The sequence below is a fragment of the Thunnus albacares genome, chromosome 17 (assembly GCF_914725855.1).
Source record: "Thunnus albacares chromosome 17, fThuAlb1.1, whole genome shotgun sequence".
NCBI lineage: Eukaryota > Metazoa > Chordata > Actinopteri > Scombriformes > Scombridae > Thunnus > Thunnus albacares.
In genome coordinates, this window is record NC_058122.1 from 19,923,462 (window position 1) to 19,944,044 (window position 20,583).

The window sequence follows — 20,583 nt, forward strand, 5'->3', positions numbered from 1 at the left end:
GCCTGGTTGTTGCTGTTTTTGCATTTGTGATCAACCTATTTGTACAGCAAGTCTGTATGTGCTGTTCAAATGTACTGATTATCATTGTCTTGTATCATAACGTGACATGCATGCTAAGTAGTGGCCATGTAAATGTACAGTATGACAATTTTTGCTCCATGTTACATTTATCGTGTCCTCATTATTATTACTGAGATGAACAACAGCAAACAAAATCCATTTTACTTACTTACGTACTTACTTAATGATGTATAAGTAGCTGGATGTTTGGGGGAAGTTTTGGGACATTTTTGGGATATGGTTTGTGATTATTCTTTTGCTTTTTGGAGGGAAGCAGTTAATCAAATAGCTAATTAAACAGAATTTGCTATAGAGCACACATTTTCCATTATTCCCATAACCTGAAATATCATCAACTGGCCAAAAGAAGATAAGAGAAGTAATAGTTTCAGTTTTTTATGCTCATATTTTAAGTGTCTTGTTGACATATGCCCCCTACTAAGTCCTACAAGAATTAAATGAAAAAAATAACCATCTTAAATTATGTGCAAAACTTACAACCTCAATTTTAAATACACTATATACCTAGTCATTTTATTTTTTATTTCGATTTCTATCGGAAAACTAACACTAAATATATTCATATTACATATCTGGGTTGCTCAGTACCTGGGATAATTACTTCCGACCAAAAGCACTCGAATGGAACCAGATGTAGGAGTTTACAGAGTGCACTTGAAGGCATCATTTGACTGTTGCTGAGGGATGCCGCCGAGAAAAATCTTCTCGCTGAAAGAGGTAACAGGTTCAGCTGTCAGTCAGGCTGGGTTTCATGTACTTTTACTTTGTTCTGCCTAATTAGCTCATCCGGTGCTTTAAAAATGTCGTTAACATTACTTCAATGGACTAAATCCTGTGTGTCAGTGGACTAAGCAGGAGACCAGTAAACCAGGTATCAGTGTAGTCTATCCTCAACAAGCAAACAAACACTAATGTGTCAATATGTAAGGGGAACATTTAGTGTTGGCCAATGAAATAACACCTCCTTATAATATTTCATTATTCTTATGAGCCATGAATGAAAGCAGGAGTCAACACTGACCTCTCTTTTACTGTGATTGTTAGTGTTTAAATGATTTATTCATTATACAACACATTATTTGAAAGGATAGCCTAATACCTTTGGATATTTCCATTAAAAAAGACAGATCATCATTAAAGGGACAAGAGTTACCGCCCCAAGAGCCTGTTGTTCACTGTATATGTCCACTATGAGCTACTACAGGTATGTTGAGAACTAAACATGTAATGGTTACCATATTAAACTATTGGACATATTCAATATCCTATTTGAACCACAATTTCCTGTTGATTAATAGAAGATCAAGCGTGGGATTAACATTTGAATAATGGAACAAAAAATGTAATTTCCTTGATGATTCTTGTGCTAAATTGACTCTTGGCTTTGACACCTGTTTTGACAATATGCTGTGTGCCGATGCTTCATTGAATTAAGCTCCTAATATTTACAGCCCATGCAAATACGGTTGAGCAGATGATAAACAGCACTGTGGAGCCCTCTCGTATTATAGGACACATCAGGCATTTTCCTCACTCGTCTGTTTGCACATTAGGACACATGAACGGAGGGGCATGTGCACAAATGCTTTAAATAGGCACAGGAACATTAATTATATGCTCGCAGGGGAGAGGTGCCTCTCTCTAAGCATAGAAATTATTTCACACATGGCTATTATAACAGAAGCTGCAGACGGGCACCGTAGTGCAGGACTGACAATCCGAGAATGGAACCCTTCATCACCGTCAACAAAGTCAAAGCTTATCAGCATCCTGCGATTAGAGAGTGTTCCTTATCACTGTTTACCTGCAATAATCTACATGAGGGGCAATTGTGAAGCATTCATTTTACAATGCGAAACAATTCAAATCAATTACGGCGAGTGAAATGTGTTTATAACTCCAAGGTAACGTAAAATCAAATCTTATCTGTTGTGTGAAAACAATGCGACGTTGTGTTGCAAATCTCTGCTGCAAATGCCTGATTTAAAAAAAAAAAAAGAAAAGTTTAGGAGCCTTTTTGGAGCTACTTCACATTCCTGCTAAGGTCAAAACAATACAACACTTCAGTTGTACATTGGGTAAACACTTAAAAGAACATAATAGCTGTAGTTCAGTATTCAAACGGCATTCGACATCCACTGTTTTTCAACACAAAGCCTTAATACTTGATCCTTAACAGGGTCATGATTGGATAATTGCTCATGTTAAGGGCCTGAGTTGTTTGGTGTTTTCTCACCAACGCATGTTAAGAGAGGAAATTTTCTCTTTTGACTGATCCTGAGTGCCTCCTGAGCTGTGAATGAAAAAAAACAAAACAAACAAAAAAATCCCCCACACACATAACAGTCTGACAGCGAGTTATCAGCTTTCTCTAATTCACTAATGGTGCCAAAAAGAAAAGGGTAGACTTCCCTGTAAATTTTGATATGCTTTGACATCATGTTAAAATCTCAGATAAACCGGAGCAGAAGGCTTTTCCTGCGTTGAGTGATAAGACACATGTGACCCTTTGCCTTGTTTCCATGGACACATCATTAGAGAACTTCCCCAGCTGGCTCCAACTGCTCCAAGTGTCTACGGCGAATAACAAGAGACCAACCCAAGACCAAAACAAAACTGACTTTTAATTCCACATTTACATTTTTTTTTTTAAATAAAATGTCCTCTACTTGTGTATGTTTATTTTTTGTATTTTCGATTATTTCATTTATTGGTTTGTCTCAATTATTTTATCCAATCCTATGAAGATTGTGAAATCACCAATCAATGTCAAGTCACTACATTTAACTGCTCAAAATCATACCGAAGCCTGTCAGAGACATGCTGTATTAACATCTTACTGTTGCAACTTTTAGAGATAGAAGTTATTGATTTCTTCTCTCATGTGTACAATATATACAGTAAGATGATTGACCTCAGTATATTTCCATGAGAAGAGAGGTATATCACATATTAACACTTTTTCGTTCACATATCTTCAATAAGTAGAAGTTTAGCAGACAGAAAAAGGCTTTAAAAAGTATGAAATGCATGCACAGCCACCCAGTGGTGAGTAGTGTGTATGTAGCCTCAGTCGGTGTTTTTGTATGTGACACATCATCAGTAAAGCTTTTAACGAGGTGCAACACACAAGTCTGGGTGTGTTTTCCAAGCAAACCACATTAAATCCTGTGATATCATTACATTCTTTCAAATCAATGCTTAAAACGGAAACACAACCTAAGCGACCCTGTCCCATCTGAGCTTCCTTGGACTGTGTCACGTACATATAACAGCAGCTCATCTGCAGCCTGACGATGGACATCACAGCACTCGTCAACACAAAATAATTGTCACTTAATGTTCTTATCCGCAAAAACTTATCTGTGTAGTTATTGACAAGTCCGACAGCACTTTTTCTCCTGCACACTTCTTTTCATTTGAGTAATTACATGCTGATTCAAGGGAAAACCATCACATTATAGGCGTATTTACAGTATGTTGCATTGATTATGCCTTTGATATTAGAGAATGTCAAACTTTGGCTTCCAAGGAATTACAAGAGATGACAAAACCCATATGTAGAAGTGCATACAGGTACAGTAGGAATATAGCATTACTTTAGGCAGTTTCAACATACAACAACTATTATTCACCTCACATGATATTCTAACACTACAGCATCAATATGACGTCCTACGCTAAGCAGCATAAAAAACTACCAAACGTTTTTTTAACACTGGCATCATTAAATTTCCCATTTTCTCCTCCCACTAACCTGACAAAAGAAACTTGTTATATCATCTGTCCAGATGGATGATTCGGGATTAAAATACTCACAGTGTTATTGCTCTTTCAAACTCAATTTCACTTTATTTAATCATACCTGCCCGGCCACTGAGGCAGCAATATTCTTACCATTTTGTTTCAGGCTAAGATCTTTAATGACATGGATATACAAAGTGTATTCAGACACATACAAATACACTCATACCATACACACACATTATTATAGCATGACTGTACTATACCCACACACATGCAAACATACACACACCACCTGATAACATTACTGTATTAAGGAAATCAAATAATTAGACATATTCGCATACACATGTGGGCACATTGTCTCCCTTTCTGTCTCTTTTTCTCTTCCCGTGCTCTTTGTGCCTCCCTCAGGTAGAGGAGGGAACTGACCAGAAGCAGTGATATGATGACTTTAATCTTACTTTTTTCTTATTTTTGTTTTGTTTTAATACATTATGTCTTTATTATCATGGTGATCCTTGATTACACATCTGATCTTTTGTAAATTTCACCTCCCGGTACGTTATCACCTCCCTTAAAACATAAATTCCTTTTAAAAAAAACATCATTAAGAAGTGAAGCCTCCACAGTTTCAGTCAGTAGGAGGTTCAGCTGTAAAAAAAAAAAAAAAGCAGAATCAAGGTTGATATAGATGCTGTATCACAATATGAACCCTTCAAGTCAAAAGCAGAAACAAATCTTTAAAAAGTAGGTGTTGAGCTGGCATAATTGGTGGTCTTCAAAACAGGTTGAAATGGGAGAAATGCTAATGATTAGGAGAGTCAGACTAATGCTTATACACTCGTTTAACATTCAGGGAACAGCTCACACCACACAGAGTGCATCTTACAAAAGTATTGAAAGCATAATGAATCTAATTTTAGAATTATTCAATGGATAAGTAATGCAAAAGCCAAAAACTCTGGGTATTTGTGATGCCAACCTCAGCTCTACATCTGCTGCTGAAATTAAGAAAATATATCTGAGTCTATATATGCATGGAGAATAATGTATGCAATGTTATAGTCCTACTCATGAAATAAACCCTGTGGATACGTTTAGTCATGATTCTGGTTAAAAATGTGTGGCATACTTGCTTCCTTAATGTGATGCAGAGAACATTTGATAATTTATCAATATATAGAATTAAATTATTGCCAATTACAATTGTTGGCTGGTTCTAAACTCACCGACGGCTTCAGTAGGTACACCTGTGCAATTTAAAGCAATCCAATACAATAGCTCTGCCATGAAATATACATTTGTGAAGCTTATACATTTCCAGTTTTTGTTGACATTGTCAGAAAGTTGATAATTCTACCCTATGTTTATTATTGACGTCGTAATGGGTGGTGGTGGTGGTGGTGTATTGCAGTGCTTTATATTGAATGGTGTTCCTAATATTTTGTCCCCCTCATGTATGTTAATGGAGTGGACAAAATATTAGGAACACTTTTGTGGGCGGTGAGTGTATGTTGTGAACTACTCAAAAGAAACAGGGTTGGCGGATAAACTTTTATTTTACAACCAGGCTGCTGCTGTAACTCCGGTCCGGCAGGTGGCGGTAATGCGCCTGTAAACTGGCTCATCAGCTGCCAACACAAACAACACGAAGAAGAAGAAGTAGAAGGATTCTGCTATTTGGTAGCTTAGCCCGAATGTGCCTCCAAATATGTGAGAAATGTGAGGTTAACCACATTTCTGACACACTCTCTGCTTTGAACGCCATTAGCTGCATACCATGGCGGACTGTCACTTTCTGTTGGAGTTGGACATCTCGGCTGAACTGGACTGTCGCGGTTTCTGTGGCTCTTGTTGTTATTGTAGCTAGCGTTAGCATTAGCTAAATCAGCCAACACTGCTGTTTTCGTTCTCAGAAGAGCCGATGTTGATTCACTGCTGCGGGACAGTAAACCGCAAAAGCAAGGCAACTCCGGAGCAAGTTGCAGACAGAAACAACTGACATTAGCAATGTTGATTTAGGCAAGGTTATAACTTAGTTAATTAGTGAAATTAAACATCTAAGTTAACGCTATTACCGCTGCATACTGTAGGGAGAGCCACCTCAGTTAAAATGTTATTAGTTATCAGAAGGTTAGCTAACTCACCTATCGCTGCCAGCAGCAAGAGTTTGCTGTCTACATATTTTGAGATGGAGCAGCAGATTGCAAGCCGCTGAGGTGTTTCTGGCTCTGCACTACACATCTGTCTGAGTTTGGACGCCTGTGAAAAGGGAAATCATGTCTTGCAAAGCCGCAACCAAGGACAAGAAGTCGAGCTTCAGCAAGAAGCTGTTCAGGCGAGGCTCTGTGCGCTCTGTGGGCAGTTTCATGAGCAGAGTCCTGAGGACACTATCAGCGTTATCCCACTTTGGATCTGAAGTGCAAACCGAGGATGACAAAGATGATGGAGGATTTTCCACGTTTAAATCTGGAAACAAGGATGTGCCCATGGATGATGGGGACCTCGGGGGATTCCTGTCCGGAGAGAGAATTCCTGGAGTGTCCGGTCTGAAAAACCACGGGAACACCTGCTTCATGAATGCAATCCTGCAGTGCCTCAGTAACACTGAACTCTTTGCTGAGTACCTCGTTTTGGAGCACTATAAGGACGATGAGCTGAATGAGGACAAACCAAAGACAAATGGTGTACATCTGCAGAAGAAGGGTCCCCTGGCCAAAGGAGAGGTTACAGAGCAACTGTCAGGACTTGTGCGGGCTTTATGGACATTTGAGTATACCCCTCAACATAGCAGGGACTTTAAGGTAAGAGTGGCATGGATAATGCGAGGTGAGATAGTGTCAGAAGTGGACTGACACTGTGCTTTTATAATCAGTGTTTATCAAGGAAAAATCTAAATGGCAACATACAGTAGACATTTAGAAAAGGATTTATTTTTTGTTATGTTGGTGCTTCTTCAGATAAGCCATTATGATAAACATCTAGTAGATATTTAAAGTACCTTTTAAGTTTTGTATTTTGTTATTGGCTCTGATTTTAGAAACATAAGTGTGCATGTAAGAAGGTATAAGAAGTTAAAAAATTATCTTACCAAACTGCCACACAAATTAAGTTAAAGATCTGCAGTCAATGAAACTCAACTGACACACACATTTTGGGTAATTTAAGTATAAACAGTGACTTTGGCCTTGCACACATAACTTTTTGGTCATGCATATTTTTTTTGCAGAACGCTGTGTCAAAAAATGCCACTCAGTTTAAAGGGAACGCTCAACATGATGCTCAAGAGTTTCTTCTGTGGCTGCTGGACAGAGTGCACGAGGACCTCAACACAGTCCCCAACAGCAGGCCTGCTATAAAGGTGAATTTAACACACTTACTGGTGCTGTAATGGACATTTTCTGGTGTTTTTATTGAAAAATGCTCAGTGTATGTCGCTCACCAGTAGAGACCTGGATTTTAAATGTATAAAAGAAATATTTGGCAATTTAAATCACATTATCAGTATAAAAATCTAAATGGGATATTTCCCCTGTATTGCTCAGCTGTGCAGTTGGTGGGATCTGGAAAGCTGAAGTGCTTAAATTATTCTGGTCACTCTTAGTGTATCTTACCAACAGACTGCATTCAGGGTCTAGCTAAGCCAGACTTGCCTTGTCTTGCTTCTGTTTGATCCCCTTGAATTAATCAATAATAACAGAGTATAAGGAGGCCGTATGGCTTTCAAAGTAGCTTATGCATCCTGATAGACCGGCATTATTTATGACTTATTAATCTGACTAATAAAACTTGCTTGTGTTTGTTCAGCCACCTATTGAGGAAGATGATCAAAGCCTAGAGGGGCCGTCTCCTCCTCTCTCAGCTGGGTCGTTTGTACAAGAACTGTTTCAGGCTCAGTACAGGTAAGCTTTACATCTAATAAAAACTTCTGTGTTCTGTTAGTATTGTCACATTATGTATCTGGTACATTGAGAGGTTTATTTTTTTTATTTTTTTGTCCCAACAGGTCTTCTCTCACCTGCCCACATTGCCAAAAGCAGAGCAATACATTTGATCCCTTCCTCTGCATCTCCTTACCCATCCCACTACCACACACACGGTGAGTAATAGCCTTAAACTTATACTTTATGTTGCTCTTATAGGTATAATAAATGTAAATCATAGCTTTAAAGCAGGAAAAACACCGCCAGCATAGTAAACTGTGTTACCTTTTTTTTTTTTTGCCAGGCCCCTGTATGTGACAGTGGTCTACCAGGGGAAGTACTCTCACTGTATGAGGATTGGAGTTGCGGTGCCCCTCAACAGCACTGTCTATCGCCTCAGAGATGCTGTGTCACGTGAGACCAAGATCCCAATGGACCAGGTGCTATTTCTGTCTCTTACCAGCTCAGGGTCTGCCACAGTGAGACTGTATTACAGTCACACAATGTTAGCTCAACACTCTTTAAGCCAGTTCTACCGCTGAGCAGTAGTTTGTTATACGCCCAGTTTTTTTAATAGAGTGAATGTGATACGTAGTTAAGAGAGTAACACATTTATAAACACATTTGTCCTCAGGGCTGCAACAGCTGGGTGCCAACGTTAATGAACAATGACATGATGAAAATGCCACGAGAGTACATGTAAATGACAGTTAAGGGGGGCATAAGGAGGGATGTTGTGATGTTTGTGTTGTTTTTGGAATAAAACTGTAGAAACACTTGAAGAAATTAAGACACTATTAGTGTTACACATTGTTAAATTTCCTCTCTTATTTCCTGTTTCAGTTTGTTTTGACTGAAATGTACTATGACGGCTTTCATCGTTCATTTTGCGACGACGACGACGATCTTGACATCATTCAAGAGAGCGATTCCATCTTTGCCTTCGAGACACCAGAGACGTTTAAACTGGAAAACATACGCACAAAAAGAGGTAACTCATATTGAATATTTTTTGGAATATTATACTTTCTTTTACGCATAAATTAATACAAAGGAAACTATCAAGACCTGTCTTTCTACCTTTCGCAGGAAGTCTTCTGGCAAACCTAAATCATAACAACTTGAAATATGGGACAGAAATCAGCAGGACTCCATCTTTCATGCAGGGGGCCATGACTCCTGTTACTGCATCACCCAATAAAAACCTGGGACCAGAGAAAATGATCCTTTTGGTGTGTAACAGAGCTTGTTCCGGCCACCAAGGAAAGAGGTACAGCAACTTAAAATATCTTCCATCCTTAGATGCCACCATGTCTTCTGTCTTTCCAATGACTGTATAACCTTTTTTTTCATGTTCATTTCAATAAGAAATATTAGAATGTCATTGCAACACAGTATTATTACATTATTATTCGTGTAGTTCAAACTCTACTCAGTTAACGGAGGCTATGTTGTTTTAGGTTCGGTCTTCCTTTTGTACTGTACATGGAGCGCACTGTGACCTGGGATGCTCTGCAGAAAGAGATCCTGGAGAAAATGCGTCATCTTTTGAGACCCGGGGTTTACATTCAGGTAGAAAGATTTCAAACGTGAAAGCATCTAAATTATTTCTAGTGATATTACGTAGCGACAGGAATTCCTTTCATTGTTCGGATTATGTTAGTAAATAGAAAATATCGACTGCGGTGTGTTTTATGTTACTGCGTCTCTGGGTGCAGGTGGGACCTTTCAGTCTCCGAGTGGTCGGCGTCGTTGGTATCACCTACCTCCTTCCTCAAGACGAGCGACCACTGTGTCACCCGACTGTGGAAAGGTCAGCGCTGCTATTTTATATATCTGTTAACTGCTTCATTAGAGCTGGGTGTTATGATGTAAAAATGTATATTATGGTAAATCTTGAGTGATATGTCATTTTTTGAGGGGTTCAACACTACTGTTGCTTAAAAATACTGTATTACTTTACTGGAGCCCATTTGAATCTGCATATTGATACTGAATCAGATCCTTTCAGCTTTGGATGAGATTTTACTTTATTTCCATCTTTTTTTTTTTTTTTTACCTTTTCCTGTGAAGCAAGTACAGGCAGAGTCAAATGTTTCATCCACTGTGTTGCAGGCAAGGAAATACAGTCCTTACTAGGATTGAAATTGGAAGATATTTGAAACCAAATCATGGAATCAGATAGTTTGTAGTAGAGTAACACGGTTATTTTAGCAAAACTATACATCTGTTTTAAGAGGGTGAATTTTTTATGGCTAAGTCTTTTAAAAAGTGTTTTCTGGCACCTTTCAAACCTTAATATCAGCGACATTGTCACTGTTTGCATACGTGCACGCAAACGTTGAGACAGGCATGACGTTGGTTAATAGGGGTGAGGTCAAGATTGTATCGCTCCTCTCGTTAAATCTTATTTTTACAAACATGCCCCATCACTTCTGTTCCTTCTCAGGCCTGGTTAGCTGACGTGCCCTGACATGATTTCGACTGTTTGTTAAAATGCCAGTTTATCAAGTTTGGGTTGTAGCCTGCATGACTTCATAATAATAAAACAAGCCACAACAGTGTTGCTCAATAAGGATGCATGAATCAAAGAGAAATCACAGTTGTTTTTGTCACTGCTGTGATTGATAAATGGGTCCTTAGAGAGCTGAATGTCTTTAAATATATACTTGTTTATCATGTACACAGTTCTATAACCTTAACAAAAGAGCAGAAATATGTTTCAACTTTTAACTTACGTCTGTTTTTCAAGAATAAACCGAATTATTTCTTCTTTTTTTTTCTTGTATTGGATAAACACGTCCTACACTTTGTCTTAAATTGCACATAATTGCACATGTAGCACACAGCTTTACCCAGCACTGACTTCTCACACTTGCCTGCAATTACATAACTTAAGGGGTATAATCTAATTTAAATTTAACCTGCTTAAATATGTCATGTGTTTTCTACTCTTTCTATTTTCACCGTAGAGCGTACAAGTCCTGTGGACAGGGGGGGCCGCCACATGTGAAGATTGTGGTCGAGTGGGACAAAGAGACCAAGGACTAGTGAGTGAAAAAGATTAATATTTACTGGGGTTCTTTGCTCCGTCCGTTTTTGTTTTGCCTTTGCTTTGCACAGACTAAACAAATGCCACCTTTTGACATTTGTTTGCAGTAATCTTTATTGGGAACAATATATTGAATTTCAAAAAGCTGGACTGTTTGTTGCAAAACTGTTAGTCTGGGAGACCAAATGACATTTGATTGAACAATGGAACTGGTTCAACCACTGATTTTAATAACTCGTCAGTTGCTTTGTAGATATGGCATTTAATGTGTAATTTTCTAGAATTTTAATTGGAAGCCATTTATTTACTAAGGCTAATAAGATTTGTCTTGTAAGCAATTATGTAGAAAGCACAATTGATGACTTTTGAATGCTAAAATTTATGAAAAAATATGCCTGAACATTGCAGCTGTGTGTGTGTGTGTCAGCCACGAGAGAGACGAGAAGTAAGAAACAAACGTTATCACGCACTGAATCAAAGTATCGGTGGGCCCTGATAGGACGGCCAAAAACCTTACCGAGGTTTGACCCTTCATTGCTAAATCTTCGTTTTCACAACCTGACATTCCTGCTTGCCAGTCACTAAAATAAACTCACTCAAGCATCACCACACCTTCATCTGTCAGTTAAGGACACAATTTTGCAGGTGAAGGTGTGGTAACGTCTGAGAGTAATTGAAGGTGACAGTCGTTAAACCGCGCAGGACTTCTGAAAAGACTAACTGTCAAGTTCAGCAGCACTTCACTCTTAAACTGAGCTATTATACAAGACTCACCCTCTCTCGAGGCCCTTCAGTGTAGATCCCTCCCAACATTTTTCTCTAACTGCTATTCTTCACACTATTTGCTTTTGAAAAATAAACTTACTAAATCTACCAACAGATGTGCTTAATTTGAAACAGTTGTGTTTTTTAAACCAAGTAAACACCAGAGTCTGTAGTCCCCAACTACACAATCAACAAAACGTCTGCTCAGTCGCCTCACTTAAGCTAATTACTGTCGTGTGGTGAAGACACATACACACCCGTTGGTAGTCAAATAGAAGTCACATCTTGATCAGAAGTCATGTGTTGATGACAAGTTTACTTTTTAATCAATTTTCCAAGTCGGCTCCAAAGTATATGCAGGAAATTCCTTACAAACCTGTAAACGTTTAAGTTTGTGAAGCTGTTCTCAACCTTTTTCTGTGTTTTAATATATAGACAATACATCATAAGACCAACTGGTATTCTGTGTTAAACAACCACATCAACCTCTGACATTTCACTGAGCTTAATTAAATATTTTAGTTCGATATAGAAAAACAATTTCACCAAAAATCTCAAAGCAGATCCTATGATCCTCACATGACGACGTCGGCGAATGAATGGACGACTGTGCTTTATTTTTCCCCCACAGTTTGTTTGGACACACCGAGGAAGAGTACATCCCTGACGCCGAGAGTGTTTATCTGCACAGGGAACAGCATCATCAGCCGCAGGCCTGCACCCTCGCTCAGTGCTTTCAGCTCTACACGAAGGAGGAGCAGGTAACGGCGCACATAGGTGGCGCGCATACATAAACACACAGTCGATTACTGCTCTGTCAGTAGTTTGACATTAGCAAATAAATAGATTTGCCTTGGCACATGTCAGTGATAAGTATATTTTGAAATATAGCCTCACATTTGTCTCCTCCCCACGGGTTTATTATTCTTGATCTGAAGTTTGAAAAGCCTTTCACTCACTGTGGTTTCGCTGGGTATTTGACTCCTAATGCTATGTTTGGAATAAACTAGAAATTCTAAGCAAAGACCTACATATACATTGTGGTTTGACTTGCTTGCGACTGCTCTAAGAGGAGAATAGAGAGGAAAAACTCAGGGCCTCATCCTGTGTGAGGCCTATTTTATAAGCAGTGTGGTCGGAGCTTGTCCTTGATGGGCGCTGTTTTGTGCTCTGTGTGTGTGTGTGTGTGTGTGTGTGTGTGCGTGTGTTTCAGCTGGCCCCAGACGATGCCTGGCGCTGTCCCCACTGCAAGCAGCTGCAGCAGGGCCGCATTAAGCTCAGCCTGTGGACGCTGCCGGATGTGCTCATACTGCATCTCAAGAGGTTCAGACAGGTATTTCAGCTCATCTCGACACAGATCAGTAGAAATCACTGTTCAAATACTCTCTGATTGTCAAGAGCGAGAAGGACTTGCTCTCCTTAATCTGTGTTTATTGGATTTGAAGTAAATGTTGGAATTCTGAAGTTTAGAGCCGGGTATCACATCTCAGTGCTTTTTTTGGCACGCTGATGGGATGAACTGATTAGATTTTGGTGGTCAAAGGTCACTGTGACCTCTAAAAACACATTTTTGGACATAACTCAAGAATTCATAAGCTAATTATGACAAAGCTTCACACAAATGTCTAATAGGATAAAATGTGATGACATTTTATATCCAAAAGGACAAAGATCAACTTTACTGTTTTGCAAAAAAATCTTTTCTGGCCATTATTTAACGCCATAACTCAGAAACAGAAGGGGAGATTGTGACCATATTTCACATTTGGTCGGATACTGAATTGGTGACACTAATGTGATTGTGTAAATCTTCTGTGCTGCCGGGTTGAAGATGTGTGTGTGAACCATCTGTGTTTTAGAATTTGAAGCTTCTTTGCAGCAACATCCATATCTGAAGCTTTGTGTGCTGTCGTGGCTACAACTTTATGTTCTATCAGAATCATCTTTATTGGCCAAACATGTGAACACATAAAAAGAAAATACACATAATAACTTTTATTAAATTCCTTCAGAGGCTTCACTACAAATATTATGAGTCCGGACAGACTTGGATGCAACTTAACTGGTTGGCAGAGACATACAACCGCACAGCGATATTTCTAGTTTAAGATAAAATGCAGAAATTCCCTTGTTCCAGCTTCATAAATGTGAATATTTTCTGGTTTCTTTTATCCTTTTATGATAGTAAGCTGAATATCTTTAGGTTGTGGACTGTTGGTCGGGACAAAACAAGACATTTGAGGTTGCATCTTGGGCTTTGGGAAACAGCGATCGACATTTTTAACCATTTATTTATTAGTCGGTAATGAAAATAATCATTAGTTGCAGCCCTAGATGAGACATTTCCTGATTTACAATCAACATTTGGTCAGTTTATTTTAGCAAAGTTCTTCATTTGTTTATATGTTTACTTCTCAAAGTACTTAAAGGTAATGAAAAGTTGTTTATCTGTACTGATCATGTTTGCACTAATATTGAAAAAACTTCAAGCCCCACTTGATGTGTTTATTCATTTCATTTTATTTTCTGATGCTTACATCATTTATAAGTTAGGCAAAATGTATTTTAATCTCCAATAAACTGAAAAAGGAAAATGTATCACTGCTGCAACCACTAAGTGAGCTGCAGTTATCCCTCAGCTGCTAATGTGTATGTCGTTCCCTCTCTCTCAGGAGGGGGATCGGAGGGTGAAGATGCAGAACATGGTGAAGTTCCCGCTGATGGGCATGGACATGGCACCTCATGTGGTTAAAAGAAGCCAGAGCAGCTGGAGTTTACCTTCCCATTGGTCACCATGGAGACGACCGTACGGCCTGGGAAGAAACCCTGATGACTACCTGTACGACCTGTACGCTGTGTGCAACCATCATGGGAATATGCACGGAGGCCACTACACAGGTAACACATGTAGCAGTTAATATAAAGGCTGTATGTGAAAATGATCAGGATGTAGGAGAATTAGACTGTGTAGTCATGTGTTCGTCATCCATTTTCAACTCGTTCTTCCCTTTGCTTTGTGCTCGCAGCTTACTGTAAGAACTCCATTGATGGTCAGTGGTACTGCTTTGATGACAGTGAGGTTTCACCAGTAGCTGATGATGACGTATGTCAGCAGACGGCCTATATACTGTTTTACCAGCGCAGGACTGCTATTCCCTCCTGGTCAGCCAACAGCTCTGTTGCAGGTCAGTGTTAATCTCCCATTGTGTGATGTATTTAGAAATGTAAACCATATTTTGAGGAAGGTGGAGTTTTATTGCAGTGTTTACATTAACATTATCATGTATTTGTAGTAACTGTTACATCCAGACTGGTTGCAGTGACGCACACATCTGGTTGCAGCATCCAAAAGTCTCCGCTCCCTTCTAGTCTGATTTATTTTTATTTTTAATCAGGCAATTTGAGAATATCCATTTATTTATTCATAATAAATGAACCCGTGTACACAATTAATTGGCGCCTAAATCTCTGGAGCCAGAAGCATTTCAGAATCTCCTTTCCCTGCGGACATAAACTCACACTACAGATATCAATTACACCAAAATAAGCCCACCCGCCTACTCAAAACGTCTTCCCCGAGAGTATAATTCCACTGATGTGAATTTTATCATTTTTATCTATGTCGGAATGCAACCTGAAATTGGTCCAGAAAAAAAACCTTCAACCCTCAAGGGGAAGCCTCAAATTTACTAACCGACCACAGAGACCAGCTTTTAATTTAACCTTTTTCAGATAACACATCGAGTTAAACCATTTTTAACTCACTCGATTTCTCTCTTTTTTTTTTTCCTGCATATTTAGATATTAGATGTTCACAGCCAATTTGCAGAAGATACACACAGTTTCTGTATGATCTCATCAAACACAGACATGGCAAGGCAAAAGAAATAAATTTGCACTAATGATGACAGGGTGAGGAAATTTTCCCACTGGTTAATAAACTCGTTAATAAACCAGTGTTACCAGTTACACCGGACATTTTACAAGATATTTGTCAATGACGCTCAATATCTTTAGAGCTGTTACTTTGATCTTTAACATTAAATCTTTAGTTTAGATCTTCCCTGTGAGAGTTAGTGACGGCAGCCTTCAGCAACTGAGTCAGATCTTTTTGGGGGTTTTCTTATTATATTATTTGAATAAAAACACTGCTTTATTGTGGCTTTCAAAGTTTGTAGAAACTGGAATTTTTATTGTCTTTAACACAGGTTCCACCAGTTCGTCCCTGTGTGACCACTGGATCAACAGGTTGCCTGGTAGTAGGCCTGCTAGCTTGGCCTCTGGAGCCTCATCCAGACGCACTTCTCTGGCTTCACTGGCTGAGTCAGTAGAGTTTCCTGGAGAACGTAGTGAAGATGATGGTGAGACAATGCTCATATTTATATGCTTTTAATTAATACAGTTCTACCAGCTTGTAATTCTTTGTTGTGATGCCTTTATGTACATTTTTAGTATATGCAGCAAGTCTTCTGACTCATGTTGATGTTGCAAAAGCACAAAGTTTAGAATTGCTTATGATTTTAAACTCTTGTTTTTTGATTATTCATTCACAAGATGAAACTAGACCTTTTTTCATCTATCTATAGACCTAAGTGGCAAAATGAAAACAGACTAAATGGCTTCAAAGAGACAGCTTTGCTTTCATTGTATTTTCGGTGTATTCCACCTTAAGATTAGCAACACAAACCTTTGTACCAAGAGTGTAACAGTTAAAACTTAGTGTAATAGTTCAAATGCCAATCTGTAACCTCACACATGGGGTGTATACAAAGTGAGTCAGACGTTGGCTCAGGCTGCTGTTTGTGGTTAATATAAATGTAGGATCTCTGTTACTCTCCAGAGTGCAGGATCAGCAGCCTTTCAAATAATGTGGCCAGCTAAACTAGTACTTCACTCTGGTTTCCACAGATCTGACTATGGATAATGCCTCCAAATTATGTGTAATGTATTTTAATATATTTCCTGTTTTTCAATACTTACGTGTTTCAGTGCTCAGATCATTAAATTGTGGCATCAGTTCTCATTATAATAGTAAAGTTGTAGGCAGGTTATAGTAGGTTTACACAACTTACATAAATGTACAGGGTGGTGGTCAGTTCATCATCAATTTAGTTAGATGACAACCTAAAAATAACAAGATTAATTAACTGTATGGGATTTTCAGTGTGAAAATAGCACCTCTTTAAAGGTTAATGTTTTATTTTATAAAAGAGCTTACATGTTTTATGATTTTAGCAGAGTTGGGCTTTATTTCAGGCAGAGGTTCCTCTCAGTTATAAAAAAAAAATTGTGTGAAACCCTGACAATGTTCATGTCACTATAGAGGTGCATCAGTGAAAGAGTAAATTAATTTAGCTATTAATTAATTAAGCTATTCATATAGCTCCAGTTACTTCATAAATACGATGTTAACCCATAGGCTAAAATGGTGAGTAGAAGGAAATTAAATAGGCAGAAATTATGCAGGCAAAGCTGTGACTAATTCATTTAATACAACATTTAAATATTGATGCCTGTATAAAAACAAAATGTGATTGGGTCATCATAATTAAAATTAAAATACTGTATAATCTGCAAAACTTAATTTATGCAAGAAGAATGAAAAGCAGTATGACGGTTTGTCCTGTTTTGTGCCTTTTGTTATGCCAGACTGTATGAGTTTATTTTATTAGTTGCATATGGAAGCTGAGTTCAGGGTCTTCAGCACTTCCCGAACAAGAATTAAATCTCTTCCTGAAATGTTTCCTTGTTTTAAGGAGGATTCTCTGTCCGCCCTTTTGTGAGGAGCATTCAGCGTCAGAGCTTGTCCTCCAGGTCATCCATCGCTAGCCCTTTAGCCTTCAGCGACAGCGGGATAAAGCCCTCTTGGTCTCTGTCTGCGAAGCTGCACATGAGATCCAACTCACCGTCACGTTTCTCCCTCGACTCTCGATGTTCACCTCCTCTGGAGAGGATAGGTGAGGCCTGTGATGACAAAGTCTCCACGTCCTGTTTTGGCAGCTACAGTAGACATGAGCGCTACTTTGGCAGCAGGACTCCCTCGTCTATGACGGAGAGCAACTTCAGTGACCAGGACAACAATAAAAGGTTCCTAGACATGATATACTGTAGGGCTCCCACTCCAGTGGAAAAGAAGACCACCAAAAATGAGCCAACTGAAAACAACAACCAGATTACAGCTATAGACCAAAACATTCTCCCCACCCAAGCTACTCCCTCCAAAGAACAGAAGCGCAAAAGCAGTATCGTAGGGTTTGCCTCAAAGGCGGAAAGCACAGGCTCCACAAAGACCTCCAAAGTGGAGCAAGAGAAAACCTCCAAGAAACGTTTGTGCTCAACCCTTAAGACTTCCACTTCTGAGACGTCTTCCAGTACACCTGTGAAAGGCAAAAAGGTGAGCAATACTAAAGAGAAGAGTGTCAGTGCCAAGAAAAGCACTTCCACACCCAGTGGGACTCCCTCCAAAACAAAGGAGTCGACTCAACTTCTAGAGGCAACACCACAACATAAGCCATGTGTGCGCTCCACACCTCAGTCCTCAGCTTCTCCTTCTCCAACTGCAAAGAAGAGCTCCAGCGTCACTGAGAAAATCTCCACGAGCAGTCGGAAAAGACTGGTAGAAAGGAGCTACAGCAGAGATTCTATGCACACTAGCCCTCTGGTCGACAATCTCAGAGGAAGCTCTGTAGCCCGCTCTACCCCGTCTAAGACTGGAGAAAGCAACCGGCCTGAGAGGAGATCTGTGAGGAGCTCCAGCAGCAGCTCTTCTGTCACGAGCTTGCGCTCACCCAGCGTATCCACTAGAGACCTGCAACGTAGCAGCAAATCCGAGGAAAAAGGGTTGTCTTTCTTTAAGAGCGCCCTTCGACAAAGGGAAAGCCGCCGGTCGGCTGATTTAGGAAAAAGCACCTTGCTTGCCAAAAAGGCCTCAGAGAGGACATGCAAGCAGAACGGACAAGCCAAGGACATCAGTGGTGATAACGGAAAGAAAGGAGACGCTGTGTCATCACAGACATCTTTAGAGACTCATGGAGGTGAGACAAAGACCGAGACAAAGGAGTCTTCCAAGCCCTCCAGCTCTCTCAGTCGCACTCTGTTACATGTAGGCAAGTCCAAGTCTTCCACTTCTGAAGTAAGTCTTAAGTCTCCCTCAAACGGGAAGAAGCCTCTAGAAAGGATGGCATCTTCCCGAAAGCTGTCATCAAGCATGCAATCTCCTGCACGTACAACACAGAGGCCTCAATGATATATCCATAGTAGTTATATTACATAATGCAGCTATTTTCTTTGTGCCTAAGTTTCAGTGAGCACTAGATGTATTTGTACAGGGACACATTTTTTGATGTTGTGGTAGCACACTGGCATCAGATGCGTACGGTGCCTTTTGAGGTTTGAATATAGGCAACCAGCTTTGAGTATTTTTAGCTGTACAGGATAAAAAGCAAGGATCTGTTTGTCATTTGGATATTTTGGGTGCCAAACAATTCGCCGCCTGGAATGCTGCTAATTTCATATCGTCCATGTATCATGTATTGTTACCAATTACAGCTTTGAGCATAAGCAAGTTTGGTACGAGTGAGTAAATTGAGTGCAGGGTAATAACTTGACACCTTAGCTGTTTTCTGGCATTGAGGATACATAAGTGTGGCACGTGTATTCAGTTCATCTGTACAGCACGACCTATGTAATCATCTGTACTGAGGTTGAAGTCGCCCGTGGAATCTTGCAATTACTTTACGCAAACAAGGGTTTTTTTGAGCCTTTGCATAGCTGCAAACATTACGAGTATGAGTAGTTTGCTTGCTAAACATTTTTTAGACATTTTTAAATACACGTTGCAAAAATTAAGTGGTAAGAAGTATTTTCAGTTTGCACCAAAAAGACTAGAAAATATTGTCTAGTAATATTTGAAACTAGATCCTGTTATAAAAGCTGGTTGTTGCTGTTTCAACCTCACTGTTATCGTTTAAGCATTTTAATCGGTAGAGAGTATGGCACCTTAACATAAGAAATAGTCTCTGGACAAATACTGAAACTCAGTTGATATGCTCACACGCACATATACTGTATACACACACAAAAGAGTTTCATTCCGAAATAATTGTGGCAAAGTGTTCATAGTAGTTTTCATAGATTGATTTGAGCTGATCAAATTGACCACTAATAAGTAAAAACCTTCAATCTGTTTTTCCATCTTTTCTCACACACCTAATGCATTGGTTAAAGGGGCCCATATGAGCGCTTTTTGTCAAAAGCTACGGAGGAACAGTCATTTGTAGATTAAATGTACTGATTTAGTTATTTCACATGCTTCATGTCTTGGTAGTATCTTGGATCGTTAGGGAGATGAAAAGACAGATGAGGAGTTTACTTTAAACTTCTTGATTATGACCATTAAAAGAATCGAAATACAAAGGTGATGGCAGGCCCTTGACCAAAACAGAAAAAAGATTTGCAGTGAGAAAAAATTAGAATTGGTACAAACTGAGACAAGTTTTCAGATCTTTTAAAACTTTATTTTTGTTTAAATACTAGTAGTTTTATGATAGAAATGTATTTTATTAAATGCTTATTGAAATTAAGTACTTTTTTCTTAAAAGGATGGTGCGTTTTGGAATGAAACCCTTTAAAATCAAAGTATATAAATATATACACGTATATATATAGATGTGTCTGTATCATAGACTGTATATAAAGATGGACGACATGACAGCTCCCCAAAAGTGGAGCCAAAACATCTCGATCGCCCCCTGGTGGCTGGCCTCAGTATAGCTCATAAGTCCCGCCCCCTCCATGTTAGCGGATGGGACCTAAACCAAACTTAAAAAAATCAAAATTCATGTCAAATAAATTTTTCCCAAAGATGATTTCCATCATTTTAGGTAATTATTATCACGCTGACATTTGTTCAAATGCTCATTTTTCTCATAAGTTTGTTTTAATGAGTTATAGGTTCATATAAAAAGGAGTGTGATGTCATGATTGACAGCTGTGACAGTCACTCTCAAAGGTGAC

General features: G+C 39.1%; 1 protein-coding gene across 1 annotated transcript; it reads left to right on the top strand.

The window, feature by feature from the left end:
• The first annotated feature begins 5,368 nt into the window (after positions 1-5,368).
• Positions 5,369-20,318, top strand: usp31 (ubiquitin specific peptidase 31). Its single transcript, XM_044331470.1, has 16 exons — positions 5,369-6,632; positions 7,058-7,189; positions 7,636-7,730; positions 7,835-7,927; positions 8,056-8,191; positions 8,595-8,742; positions 8,841-9,021; positions 9,212-9,323; positions 9,470-9,564; positions 10,724-10,801; positions 12,200-12,329; positions 12,782-12,901; positions 14,241-14,466; positions 14,595-14,753; positions 15,777-15,929; positions 17,325-20,318. The coding sequence occupies exons 1-16, from the start codon at positions 6,108-6,110 to the stop codon at positions 18,812-18,814; spliced, it is 3,873 nt and encodes a 1,290-aa protein (XP_044187405.1). The 5' UTR covers positions 5,369-6,107; the 3' UTR covers positions 18,815-20,318.
• The last annotated feature ends 265 nt before the right edge of the window (positions 20,319-20,583 follow it).

Bases quoted from the DNA above. Each gene is read 5' to 3' on its own strand.
- usp31 (XM_044331470.1), top strand. From the start codon at position 6,108: ATGTCTTGCAAAGCCGCAACCAAGGACAAGAAGTCGAGCTTCAGCAAG. The intron at 14,467-14,594 runs GTAACACATGTA...TTGTGCTCGCAG, and splicing joins GCACGGAGGCCACTACACAG to CTTACTGTAAGAACTCCATT. The intron at 14,754-15,776 runs GTCAGTGTTAAT...TCTTTAACACAG, and splicing joins AGCCAACAGCTCTGTTGCAG to GTTCCACCAGTTCGTCCCTG.